The sequence below is a fragment of the Equus przewalskii genome, chromosome 25, assembly GCF_037783145.1.
Source record: "Equus przewalskii isolate Varuska chromosome 25, EquPr2, whole genome shotgun sequence".
NCBI lineage: Eukaryota > Metazoa > Chordata > Mammalia > Perissodactyla > Equidae > Equus > Equus przewalskii.
In genome coordinates this window covers 4,888,986-4,903,083 of record NC_091855.1, presented here as the reverse complement: position 1 = coordinate 4,903,083, position 14,098 = coordinate 4,888,986, and the positions used below count along the sequence as shown (strand labels likewise).

General features: G+C 39.4%; 1 protein-coding gene across 6 annotated transcripts in view; it reads left to right on the top strand.

Annotated features, from left to right (window-relative positions):
• The first annotated feature begins 319 nt into the window (after window positions 1-319).
• Window positions 320-14,098, top strand: part of CCDC198 (coiled-coil domain containing 198) — a 32,051-nt gene continuing 18,272 nt past the window's right edge. For 2 of the 6 annotated variants that reach the window (XR_011532589.1, XM_070592862.1), the window contains exons 1-2: window positions 361-753; window positions 3,405-3,487. Coding sequence is in view for 5 of the 6 variants with exons in the window: in XM_070592862.1 (XP_070448963.1) it covers window positions 531-753; window positions 3,405-3,487 (306 nt within the window). In the remaining variant the exon portion in view is untranslated. Of the gene's footprint in view, window positions 754-3,404; window positions 3,535-14,098 lie in introns of all 6 variants that reach the window. The other 4 variants (XM_008531690.2, XM_008531688.2, XM_070592863.1 and 1 more) reach the window with 4 other exon arrangements.

Below are 14,098 nucleotides of genomic sequence, written 5' to 3'. Positions count from 1 at the left end.
TATCTGGAAGATAAATTCTCCATTTAAATTAAAGATTAACAAAGCCTTCAATGATTAGCACGCACCCCTGTTTCCAAAGGTGACTTGGCTGTTCTCAGTTGGTAGTGATTGCAGATGGTGATTAAAGGTGCATGCAGGGGAAGGGTCAAGTTTAAGACTTCTCTAACCCTCTGCACTCCATCTCTGTTAATGGCCTTCCTGGTGTTAGAGATTTGTTTAATGATCAATAGTGGCTTCTATTCCTACCACTGAGTCTTTCAGAAAGCAGTATAACTAGTCAATGTTTAACTGGATTCTTTGGGTCTGAAATGGCAAAGTAGGAGTTGAAGGGAGGTCTCCATGGAAACAGGCCACCAGGAAGTGGCCAGAGGGTCAGTGTGTGGTGAAATAGAGCCAGAAAGATGTCACGAAGGAGATGACTGCTTTGTAAGGCAGGGCTAAACTTCTGAGTACCTTGATTACAGCAAGCTGCATGAGTGGCCCCCAAACCACATCCTTCATGGTTTTCCTCTGAATGTCTTTAACGTGAAATGGGCCTGAGCCACTCGAGGGCTCACCCAAGGGTGACCAAAGTAGCACCTTTGCAAAACAAAGAGGAAGAGCCTCGCTCAGCTGGCCCTGTGGACGTTGTATTCAATCAGAAGCTGGAAGAAAAGAGTTCATATTCGTTGACGAGACTGCAGGACCGGAGTAAAGCTTTGGAAGGGCAGCTGCCACCTCTACGAGAGACCTGGTATGGAAGGTATTCTGCAGGTAAACGTGAAACCCCACTTGATATTTGTGTATTTGGGCCAAGGAGAGCTACTGATAGATTTACCTGTCTATCTCATCATCTTAGAAAGTTTCTAAATTGCTGAAACGTAAAGGAAAATCTTTCAATGGGAGGCTGAATATTTGTCAGTTCTAAGTATTCTGGGTACGTTAGAATGGTACCTTAGATGGGGTACATTACGCTGTATACAAGGGGCTTTCACCATTCCACATGAGAAGGAAAAAATCATTTTGTTTCAGCTTAGTTTATAGTACTTCCAATGTTTATACCTAGCATTGCCAGACGATTAAAATTGTATAAAGATGTGATGAGTTATAACAATCATATGTTTCAGTTAGATTCTAAATTTAAATCATTTTCTCCAGTGCTGTTGAATGCATCAGGCTTTGTTGTTTTGAAAGCAGCGCTTTAAGAGTGAATCCATTCTAATGTGAATTTGGAAACCACCTCACACAGAACTGATTGATTGCAGCACAGATGAGTACATGAATCACCCTCTCGCCAATCTCATATTCTTCATGGTCATCTGCAGAACTGAGAGAATTTTTTCCCTTTATGATTAGAAGCTCTGAGACTGAAGTGGCTGGGATAAATTTTCCTGGGATATTTTACAAAACATGTAAAATGTTTTATGACAATCACAATGATAATTAGTGATGAACACAATGATAATTAAATAAACATTCTAACTAGGGAAGAGAAATATACGCGTATAATGTATACCTATGTATATATGTATGTAATTTCCTCTTTCCTTCTCTTTCTGGATCAGTAACAAAACTAAGTTCCCACTATAGGTCAACTTGACCTCAAGGTCTTGTATTCTCTTTCAGTAACTAGGAGACCTTACCTAGAATAATTTTCATGGCTACTTTCTGTAGAACTGACAATCTTTGATTGGTTCTATATGGTCTATTGTGTTTTTTCGTGAGGAAGACTAGCCCTGAGCTAACATCTGTTTCCAATCTTCCTCTTTTTTTGCTTGAGGAGGATCAGCCCTGAGCTAACGTCTGTGCCAATATTCCTCAACTTTATATGTGGGTCACTGCCAAAGCATGGCTGACAAGTGGTGCAGGTCTGCACCTGGGATCCAAACCCGTGATCCTGGGACACCAAAGCAGAGTGCACCAAACTTAATCACTATGTCATGGAGCCAGCCCCAATATATGGCCTATCTTATGTTCAACTTCCTAAGCACATGAGTGCAAATTTTCCTCTTAGTTTCATTGGAGAATTCCTTTTTTATTCAAACCCGCTATCCAGAGCCTTAAGATTTTGGTAACTGAATGGTAAAAGCTGATTCTAATGCATTAGAGTCCCAACTGGGAAATGTTCTCTTTTTTGAAATGGTAAAATCACATTAAAAATAAATAACAAAGGGATGGTGGGCATTCTGATCACTATTTTCAAGGGGCCCATATTCTATCCCCAGCTCCACCAAATGCCAAATAGCATAACTTTGGGCAAATTACTTCATCAATCTTCTTCACCTGTAAATCAGGTAAAAATAACTGCCTGACACAGCCTGTGCCATTTTGGGAGAATCAAATTAAACTATGGGGTGATATCACTCAAATCATAGTATGACAATAAGGAGTAGTCATGCTGCTGAAAAAAGTTTTGCTGAAAATATTTGCATTTTTAAATCCAACATGTTTTTTGTTGTCATTATTGTTGCTTCTGTCTTGCTCAATGAGCTAGCATCTCTTGAAAGAAAATAAGAATACAGTGAAGTTCTTAAGGAGGTCATTCAAATGTCTTAAGGATAGAAACACATAACTACCCAGGGATTTTTCCATTTGAAATGTAAAGTAGGACTATAGGATAGTCTACACAACAATCTAGAAATCAGAATGCTCCCAAATTGTTAAGAGGAAAGGACGAGAGAGAAAGCTTCATTCAAGCAGGGTTGGTCATGGTAGTAGTCCCAAGGGCCCAGGACAATGAAGCTAAAAAATCAAATCCATAATAGATCTCTCAAGGCTCTCTCTTTCCTAATGAGGCTTAACTCTGTAGCCCGGGTTGTTGTATCAGGAAAGAACATTGATCCGTTGTATGATAGTGGCAACTTGTGGGAATTTCTTTCCCTGGTTGGGGGGCTATTTAATTGGGCAGATACAACGCTAAGTATTGTATACTCCTATGACACACTCATGCTCCATTTCTTTATCATCTCTCTATCTCATACCTATCATCTATCTATTTCATCTGAAGAGAGAATTTGTTTTCATTTCTTAAAGCTGTATTTTTTCTGATTTTCTATATTATTTGGGGGAGATTTCATGAAATTAAAACAAATCATTGTTTCTATTTTCCAGGCCAAATTTTATGTTTGAATAACATTTGTAGTCAAACACTGTTAATTGTGTGGATCATCCTCTAAATATCAATCTGGGAGGGAAATGAGGAAAGCAGAAATTAAATCCTAGGTCTAGGCTAGTATTTTATCTTCTGCATCCATGTAGGGGTGCTGCTTTATGTGTTTCATCTTCACATTCAACCCATAGGTTAGACACATACAACTGAAAAGGCCCAAAATTTTATTAACAAAGTTTAAAAATTAACAATCAGCCTAATTTAATAGTAAATTGTTTTTAATGGTTTGTTCTTGTTTCTCCCCTAACCCTTCAAGTGCCCAGGGCCATGTATTTTGACATCCCACTGGAACAGGGAGAAACAAGTATTATTAAAAGGCATCCACCCCGAAGACTTCAAGTAAGATGAATTTAAAAGGCTTCATAAGGAATTTCTTGGATTTAATGGTAACATCCCTTTTTAACTCTAATCATAAAAGAGGGATATTGATAATGACCATGCTAATGAGAATGAGAATGTTGTCAATTGCAAACACCATATTTCTTCCGTATTTCCTTTTGTAATGGTTTAGAACATAGGCATGATGGGATTCAAGGGACCTGAATCTTGCCCTAGTTAGTTGGATGACTATGGGAAGTCACTTGTAATAAACAATAATAACAATAACACCTACTGTTACTGTTTAATTACCACCTACTGTAAGGCAGATACACCCTAGACAATTTGATCTGGATTCATTTAATCCTCATACCCCCCTATAAGAGAGGATGTATTATTTTTGTTTTATACATGAGTTCAGAGAGTCAAGTCACTTGCCCAAGGACAACAGAGGCTGGATGTCAACCAGGTCTTTCTCCAGAGCCCACGCTCTTAACCATCAGCATAGATGATCTCCATGGCCCTCTGTCCCTAACCTTTTATCCTTCTAAATGTTAACTGGTTGTTGAAATTGAGGACATTGGATTCCAAGGCAGCAAAGCAAGAGCTTTAAGTGCATTCACCTTAATAAATATTTAATGAATTCTCTCTAGAGAACCATAAATTCCGAGAACTCGCATCCTAGAAGGGGAAAGAGATCTGCGTGGGTCCTTGACAATGAGCATCAGCTAAAAAGAAGACTGGGGGCTCTCTTGTGTGCAGGCTCTGTCACTGACATTTAAAAAGGGAATTGGAGCCAAATCCCACCTGTCACGCATTTCACCGGGGTGTCTGGACCAATCCCAGGAGTATTTGAGCTCATTTGTTGGGGATTATTTCTGTTTCAGTCAGTTTTCATTTACTTGTCTTCTTCAGAGGCTGATAATCATTATTTGAAGTGGTTATATCCTTTGGGTACAAAGAGAGCATCTTCTCCCAAAATATTAGAAACCTCAAAATATTGTTTGGCTGATAAAAGATAAAATATAATTCTATCAAATTAATATCTAATTTTTGAATTTTTGAGCATATCTCTAGCTAAACTGGACAACTTAAAAACTTATGTTTTATTTCTGAATCAAATGCGTGCTTTCAAAGGAGTGTCTTGATATATGTTCCTGTGGAATTTCTGAGCTGAATAACTCAGAGCCATTACTATAACTGGTGAAAAGTATTGAAGTAGCAGTTGACAGTTTATAAAGTACTTTCTACATCTATAGGCTTTGATACTCTTAAGTCAATTAAGCCCAAAAAGAGACCTTTGGTATTTCAGAGTAAAATACTGCACCCCCACATCCTAATCAACCACCTTAAAAATGAAGAATCAAAATAAATGAATTGTTTGAGTGCAAAGACTATGTCTTATTCAGTCTTATATCTTCAGTCACTAACACTTAATATCTATCCCACAAAAGTTTGTGAATGAATGAATAGATGATTGAATGACAATGAGACCCATTATCCCCAACAGGAAAAAAAATCAAATGCACTCCTTGCTATTGCAGACCTGAAGCATCACTGTATGGGAAGTCCGGTTGACTAGCCAAAACAACCATGTGATGAGTTATAGGGATAGAGGAGTGTTTTATTGAACCCAAGAGTTGGGAGGTACCTGGACTTCAGGGAAGAGCTGTGCCTTGGAACCTTAAAGGCAGAGGAACTCTGTGTGTGTCTCCCCTAAGCTCTTCTCCCTGCATTTGCTTTACTCTCTCCCTGCAGATTGACTTTCTCTGCTCCTTAAGACCACTTGGTGAAATATGGCCACCCTGAATTTGCACCTTGTAGTTTCAGTCAAAGGACACACTGGCCTGGCCCTCTTGGCTCCAATTCCAAATTCCTGAGAGAAAAGATCTTATTGGCTCATTTTTCTCGTAATTCCAGTTCTGGTCCAACGAGCTATGACCAGCGGATATGCTCATGCAGTAGAAATGTGGGCAGAGAATCCCCCCGCCCCATAGGTTCTGGAGACACCTCCTAGAGAAGAGGGAAATCACTGGGAATTTGGCAGACACTCCCAAAGATATCAACTATAATTATCTTCACAAATAAGGCTCAGCACATTTTCTACCACAAATGGGTTTTTGAGAGAATAATAAATGCTGGGTTCCCATGACATGCTAATTAATAGCCTAATCTCTGCCAAAGAAAATTCTAAAAGTATTTCTAATTATTAAACCAAATCTAATTGTATCCTAATAACTTGAGTGCATATTTGGCATTCTCCACTTCCTGAACATCTACTCCTCAAGTAAAGAGCAGGTCATGCACTGAGGTCCCCCACGCAGAGCTGCTGAGAGCTGAGAGCCTCTGCCAGGGAACTTGAGTCAAATGTGCTCCGTCGAAGAGCTGATCATCACTGTTCCTCCGGCTGATTCACCTTCTTGTCCAACCATCTCAGGTCCTACCTAAAGTGGAGTTAGGTCCCCTCCTGCCCCATATCATGTGTCCTCCGGTGATTCCTCAGATGACTTCCTTGTCTCCAAAGATTTGCTTAAATTTCACCTTCCCATAAGGCTTATCATGACAACCAATGGACAGTTGCAACTCTTACCCTGGCACTCCTGATTCCCCTGACACTTCACTCTCTTTTCTTTTCCCCAGAGCACTTATTTCCATCTAACACCAAGCAATTTACTCATCTATTATGTCCATTGTGTATTTTCTTCACTGCCTCCCTGCCAATACTAGAATATCATCTTTATAGAGGCAGAGATTTTGTCTGTTGTCTTCACTAATGTATCCAAGTTTCTAGAACAGTCCCTGGCACGTAATAAGTGATCAATAAGTAGGTATTGAATAAATGCTGGACGAATGAATGGAGAGGAGAGAAAGGTGAGCATGAATACTGCTAGTAAGGGATAAGGAGGGTGGTTCTGACCTGGATGGTTTCATTATGTCATTTAATCATTAGACAAATTGTTACCAACTTATTCCCTTTCCTTGCCTTTTCTAATCCTTTGCCCATTTTCTATTATCTTTTTCTTTGTGATCTGTGAGAGTTCTTTATATATCTTAGATGAGTCCTTTGTTAGTTATATATATTGCAAACATCTTCTCTCCATATGTGATTTGCCTTTTCATTTTGCTTGTGTGTGTACAAAGATTTCCACTTTTACTGTTGTCAAATTTCTCAATCTTAATCTTTGTGTTTTGTATTTCCTGTATTTTGTCTAAGAAATTTTCATCTTCCCCAAGGTCATGAGGATATTCTTCTTTCTTTCCAAAATGTATAATATTTAACTTTTCACATTTAGTTCTTAATCCATCTGAAATTCATTTGTGTGCAGGAGCAAAACTGGAATCTAATTTTACTTTTTTTTCCATTGGGTTAATCTTTTGCACCAGCGCTCTTTATAGAATCATCTATTCTTTGGCCATTGAATTAAAATGTTACTTCTGTTATATATCCAATTTCCAGAGCTTCATGAATCTGTTTCTGGGCTATCTCTTCTGTCACATTGGTCTATTTGTGTCTTTCCACAGGGATTCCAGACTGTCTTAATTATGTACCTTTAAGCTAAGTCTTTATATCTAATATGGCAAGTCCCCTCACATCCTTCTTCTTTACAACTGTCTTTGCTATTTATGGTCCTTTGCTCTTCCATTTGAAGTTTGGATCTTCCCATTAGTATTCTGATTTAATGCATTCATAGATTAATTTGGGGAAAATTGATCATGTTTACAAGATTGTCTTCTGAACCACAAGCATAGCACAAATCTTCATTTTCACTCAGATTTTATATCTTTCAATAATGTTTCATCATTTCTTTACAGAGGTGTTGTGTGATTTTTTTAGGTTTGTTTCTAGGTACCTGTGTCAGTTGGGGTCCAATCAGAGAAACAGAATGGTTAGGAGAAACATATATTAAGAGACTTATTGCAAGGAATTGGTTTACATGATGATAGAGGCTGGCAAGGCAAGTTTGAAATCCATAGGGCAGGCCGTCAGGAAGGGCACTCTCCAGGATGAGTGAAGCTGCCATCCACAAGTAGAATTTCCTCTTCTTCAGGGAAGCCTCGGTTCTGTTCTTAATCCTTTCAATTGATTGAATCAGGCCCACCCAGATTATCTGAAATAATCCTCCTTACTTAAAGTCAACTGATTATGGACTTTAATCACATCTACAAGATAATTTTGCAGCAACACTTAGATTAGTGTTTGAATAACTGGAGACTGTAGCCTACCCAAGTTGACACTGGCCAACAATATACATTACAGGGGTTTTTTCCTCCTGTTATGAATGAGGTCTTTTTTCCCATTTCATTTTCTAAATGATTATTATTTGTGAATTAAAAAGTTACTGATTTTTGTATATTGAATTTTGTGTTCCACTACTTTATTAAAATACCTTGTTAATTCTAATTGTCTATAGAGTCTTCCAAATTTTCTACATAGACAATATCTTCCATAAATAAGAATAATTTTTCTTCTGTCTTCACAATTCTTATTGCTTCTACTTGTTTTTTTTTTGGGTTTTTTTTGTTTTTTTTTTTTTTACTTTTGCATTGGCTAGAACTTCTCTTGTAATGTTGAATATAAGCAGTGATAATGGGCATCCTTGTCTTATCCATGACATAAATGGGACTGGTTTGAAAACCAAGTACATTTGCAATAGGATTTTGATAGATGCTACTTAGACTCCCAAAAGGAAACAGATGGCACACTCAAATTAGGATATTCAAGAAAGTTTTCTTTGCAAACAACTATTTGCAGAGATTTGGATTAGGGGAACCACAGAGGACATTGCAATAACCACTATTGGCAGCTGAGGGGTAACCACCTCTAGGCCAAGGGACTGGGAGAGTGAGAGATTCCTGGAACCTGGAGGAGAGAGTCAGGTAGAGGAAGCTCCTTTGAGAAGAGCAGTGGGACACAGCCAACACAATATGACCTTGCAGGGAGGGCACCAGAGGAAGAAATATCCCGATCTCATTCTCTTTCCTCTCTCAGATCTCCTGCCAGGGCTCCTCAGTGGCTGAATCCAATGGAAATCTAGAAGGCAGGAGAAACTGGTTAGTCCTTACATGCAGAGAACAGAGTAGAGATATGTGGCAAGTGGATATGGAGAAACAAATGGAAGATCTCTGGCACAAAGCTGTTTATTAAATTATTGACATTCCCTCTATTCCTAGTATACTAAGAGTTTTTCTTAGGGCTGAGTGTTAAATTTTATTGATTTTTTTTCTCCATCTATTAAAATAATCTTATGGATTTTCTTTTTTAATCAGTCAATATAATGTATTACACTAATAGATTTTATGATATTGAACCATGCTTGCATTCTTGGCGTAAATCCTACTTGGTCATGAGATACATATATAAATACAGTGGTGAATTTTATATGCTTGGGCTTTTTGTATCTATTTTTGTAAGTGAAGTTGTTCTATAACTTCCCTAGACTGTCTTTTCTCCAGTTTTGCTCTCAAGGTTGTACTAGTTTTGTAAAATGAGTTGATTACCCTTCTGTCTTTTCTATTCTCTAAAACATTTGATATAGTTGCTGTTGTTATCCATTCCTTAAAAGCTTAATGAAACAGGCCTGTGAAACCATCTTTGGTCACCTGGAGTTTGGAAGCGTAAGAAATTTTCCTACTAAATTTTTTAGTTCATTTAGGTATCTTATTTTCTTCGTGATTCAATATTGCAAATTTATATTTTTCCAGAAAATTATCCATGTCCCTAAGATTTCAAATTTATTGTTCTAAAGTCTTACCTTCTTCATAGTCAATGTTTTGATAATGCTTGTAAAACAAATCTTCCAGCTTACATTTTGATGGAGCTCTTTTATCCCAGGTAGAGACGGGGAGAACAACTCAGCCCCTGATTTCAAGCTGTGGTCCTGGCTCTAGTTTCCCATCTTATATGGAGCATTTTTAGGTCCCTTTAACCTAAAGAAATAACTCACAGCCATCAGGAGCCCTAAATGTGTTTTGAATCAGCTGCCCACTAGTATGGGCTTCTGTTCTATGAAGATGTATGTCTTGTATCTTTTTGGTTTTATGTTTTATTTTTCATTGCTAGATGTTTGGAGCAAAGAATGTTATTTCAGTATGAACTCACTGCAATGCCTTGACCAGAAATTCCTCCCAGAACCTTAAAGGACACATTTTTAAGTCATTTTACCAAACAAACTGTAAAGTTTCTTTGAGTGGCCCCTGCCCACCTTTCTATCCCGCTGGTAAACAGAAGCAACCGTCTCAGGTTAGTGTGTCACCAAGCTCAGTGATTTACGCCTGATTTAATCTCCAGTCCTGCTTCCCCCAGCTGACACTTCAAATGATTATCCAACTATTTGCTTTGTTTGAGAAGCCAAATAACCCAGAAACTGTTAGATAAACGATACATTTTTTTATAGCATGATATGAATAAAGGTGTCTTTCTACCAATTCTCTAGGAATTCCTTCCACTGTGTTCTCTTTGAAGATGACAAAGTGAGGCTTCTTGCTTCCCAGGTGGGGAGAAGGATCATTGATATGAACCCAGAATTCTGAGTCTATTTAATTTGGCTGGTTTGTTTAGAGAAGCCAAATTTCCAACAGTTTTTTTGCAGTGCTTCCCAGGCTGAGTACAAATGATCTAGTGGAGGGACCCTATTTGCAATGTAAGTTGCTGCCATCTAGTGTCCCTGGTGGAGGAATAGTGTGATTCTTAAGTTCTTTCCAAAGGCTAGGAATAAGGTAGCTGCCTGGAGAGAGTTCTTACAGACATCTACTATTTAACCCCTATCAGAACCATGAATTTAAATAAAATGAGGCTGAAAATAGAAGAATATATATTCACCCTTTCAAAGAAAAACCTGGCCCTAAGAACCTATGGATAGATTATTTTAGATAGCTGAAAATATTTAAATAGCTGGCTTTTTCAGGCTCAATTTTGCAAGAAGTCTCCACAAACAAATCCTCTGTGGTCTACTCTAATGTAGTTCCTTGATTCACCTGGGCCATTTGGAAGCCAGTGGACCCCACCCTAGGAAATCATCAGAATCCCCTAGAGAGTTTTGAAAAAATATATATTCCAAAGAAACAATTGATAAGCTGGACTTCATTAAAATTAAAAACTCCTGCTCTGTGAAAGATAAGGTCAAGAGAATAAGAAGATGAGAAGAGAAGATGTACAGATGGCAAGTAAGCATATGAAAATATGTCCAACATCATATGTCACCAGGGAAATGAGAATTAAAATAACTATGAGATATCACTATATACCTGTTAGAATGGTCAAAATCCGGAACACCAGCAACACCAAAAGCTGGTAAGGATGTGGAGCAACAGGAACTCTCATTCATTGCTAGTGGGAATGCAAAATGGTACAGCCACTTTGGAAGTTGGTTTGGCAGTCTCCTACAAGCTAAACATAGCCTTATCATATAATCCAGCAATCATGCTCCTTGGTATTTACCCAAATTAATTGAAAAGTTATGTCCACACAAAAACCTGCACATGGATGTTTATGGCAGCTTTATTCAAAATTTCCAAAACTTGGAAGCAATCAAGACGTCCTTCAGTCATGGAATGGATAAACTGTGGTACATTCGCATTACGAAATATTCAGCACTAAACAGAAATGAACTATCACTCCATGAAGAAACATGGAGGAAACTTAAATGTATATTATTAAGTGAAAGAAGCCAATCTGAAAGGCTACATACTATAAGATTCCAAGTATATTAACATTCTAGAAAAGGCAAAATTGTGGAGACAGTAAAAGATCAGTGATTGCCAGGGGTTGGGGGAGGGAGGGATGAATAGGCGGGACATAAAGAATTTTTAGGGCAGTGAAAGTGCTCTGTATGATACTACATTGGTGGATACATGACTATGCATTTGTCCAAACCCATAGAATGTACAGCACCGAGAGCGAACCCTAATATAAGCCAGGTACTTTGGATGATAATGATATGTGAATGTAAGTTTATCAGTTATAACAAATGTACACTCTGGTGAGGGATGTTGATGAGGAGGTTTTGCTCATGTAGACACAGGGAGTATATGGAAACTCTCTGTACTTTTGCTGTGAACCTCCACCTTTGAGTTCTTCAGAGAAGAAAGCCAGACACACCTTTCTCTTACGGGGATTGATCACCTCCCATTACCTGCTTGCTAAGTCATTATGTTTAGAAAACCCACTTCCGCCCCTGAGGTGAGAATGGGACAGAGAACCACCTCCCACCACAAATGCAAATTGCCTGGCACAAAACTAACATAAAGATGAGCTCTGCCCCTTTGTCTCTCCCCCCGTCTCCATATCCTGTGCCCTTCTTTTCCTCCTTGCCAGGTGAGCTTTGGGCTGCTCCAGCAGAAAGGACTGCTGGCTGCTTTCCCTGGAACAGCTCAGGCCCAGGCCCAGGGACCAGGAAATTGCTCTCCAATGAAGTAGTGGGAGGCACAGGTCATGCCCCCACTGTGAGTACTGGATGCTCAGCATCCATTTTCCATGGACTCTCCCTTTCTCTTCTCACTCTGGTCACCTTGAAAGCCAAGCTAGCTTCCAGGTCTACCCCTTAATAATATGACAAATGAGACTAAACTTAAAAATAATTTTTAAATAAATTAGCATTTACCTTTAGTGTTGGACTGATGTGAGAGTGGTGCTCACACTGTCGGCTATAGCATGGCATCCTCCCGGTTTTCTTCCTACTCCTGGAGCCGTGGATTCTCAGTCTCCTTGGCAGCTCATCCCCGTCCACCAGCCTCTCTGTGTTCCACCTCCTCAAGTCTTCAGTCTCTGGCTCTGCTCTTCTCGCTCTTGACCTCCCTCTCACTATAGTTTCAGTTGTTCTCAGCCCAGGGGTGATTCTCAGGTATGTGTCTCCAGCACAGACCTCTCCTCTGAGCTCCACGCCTGTATATCTAATTATCTACTCAGCCTCTACACTGCTATGTCTCAAAGGCGTCTCAAACTCAATCTGCTCTAAACCGAATTTGTGTCTTCCTGCTGTATCCCACCCAAACCCAGTCCTCCTCTAGGATTCCCCATCTCAGTGAATGATAACATTATTCACCCCTTGTGTTTGGATGTCATTGGACACTTCACTCTCTCTCGCCAGCCATAACAATCTTGTTTGATCTGTTTTAAATGTTTGTGGAGCCCATCAGTTTCCTCTCTGGGAGCCCCCAGCCTCCTAACTGCTCTCTCCACACCCATAATTGCTCTTCTCTAGTCTAGTTTCCACACTGCAGCTACTGTGATTGTTTGTTAAAAAGCAAATGTAATCATGTCACTGCTTTGCTCGACACATGTCAATGGCTGCCCACTGCTCTTAAGGAGACCAAGGTCTTCAGAATGCCCCATGAGGTCCTGTGTGAGCGGGCCCCTGCCTACCTCCCCAGCCTCCTTTGAGCCATTCTTTCTCTCACTCTGAACTGCAGTTGACTGACTTCTTGCAATTCCTTCAACAGATCATGCTGTCGCCCACCTCAGAGCTATTACTCACGTTGCTCCCTCCACCTGGAACACCTTAGTCCCCTAAAATTTCCAAACTTCCAACTTCTGCTGAAAAGTTACTTCCTCAGGAAACTTTCTTGGGCTACTTCCTTACTCCTCTCCCCCTTGTATTAGTTTTCTAAGGCTGCCATAACATAGTACAACAAACTGTGGGACCTACAATAGAAATGTATTATCTCACAGTTCTGGAAGTTAGAAGTCCAAGATCAAGGTGTTGGCAGGGTTAGTTCCTTCTGACTTCTGAGAGATAGAATCTGTTTCATGCCTCTCTGTTAGCTTCTGGTGGTTTGCTGGCAATCTTTGGCATTCCTTGGTTTGTAGAGGCGTCACCCCAATCTCTGCCTTTTTCCCATGGTGTTCCCCCTGTGGGCTTGCCTGTGTCCAAATTTCCCCTTTTTATGAGGACACCAGACATATCAGATTAAGGGTCCACCTGACTCCAATATGTCTTCATCTTAATTAATTACATCTGCAAGGACCTTATTTTCAAAATAAGGTCACAGTCTGAGGTACTGGAGGGTTAGGACTTCAACATATGAATTTGTAGGGGGACACGATTCAACTCATACCACCCCCATTTCCAGTTGTACCTCCAGTTATAAATTGTCATAGTCCTGCCCTGTAGACTTTTTCTTCAAAGCACTGATCACAGTTTGTAATTATTAATGAAATATTCACACGAACAAAAGCGTATTTGTTCCCCCCCATCAATTTTTTAAAAATTATTTTATTGAGGTCACATTGGCTTATAACATTGAGTAAATTTCAGGAGTACATGATGATATTTCAGTTTCTGTATAGACTGCGTCGTGTTCACCACCCATAGTCTAGTTTCCATCCATCGCCATACATATGTGCCTGCCCCTTTACCCTTTTCACCTTCCGCTACTCCCTTCCCCTCTGGTAACCATCAATTTATCCTCCTTGTCTATATGTTTGTTGGTTGATTTATCTTCTACATATGTGAAATCATACAGTATTTGTCTTTCTCTGTCTGACTTATTTCATTTAGCATAATACCCTCAAGGTCCATCCATGTTATAGCAAATGGCACGATTTCAACTCTTTTTATGGCTGAGTAGTATTCCATTGTATGTATATACCACATGTTCTTTATCCATTCATCGGTTGATGGGCACTTGGGTTGC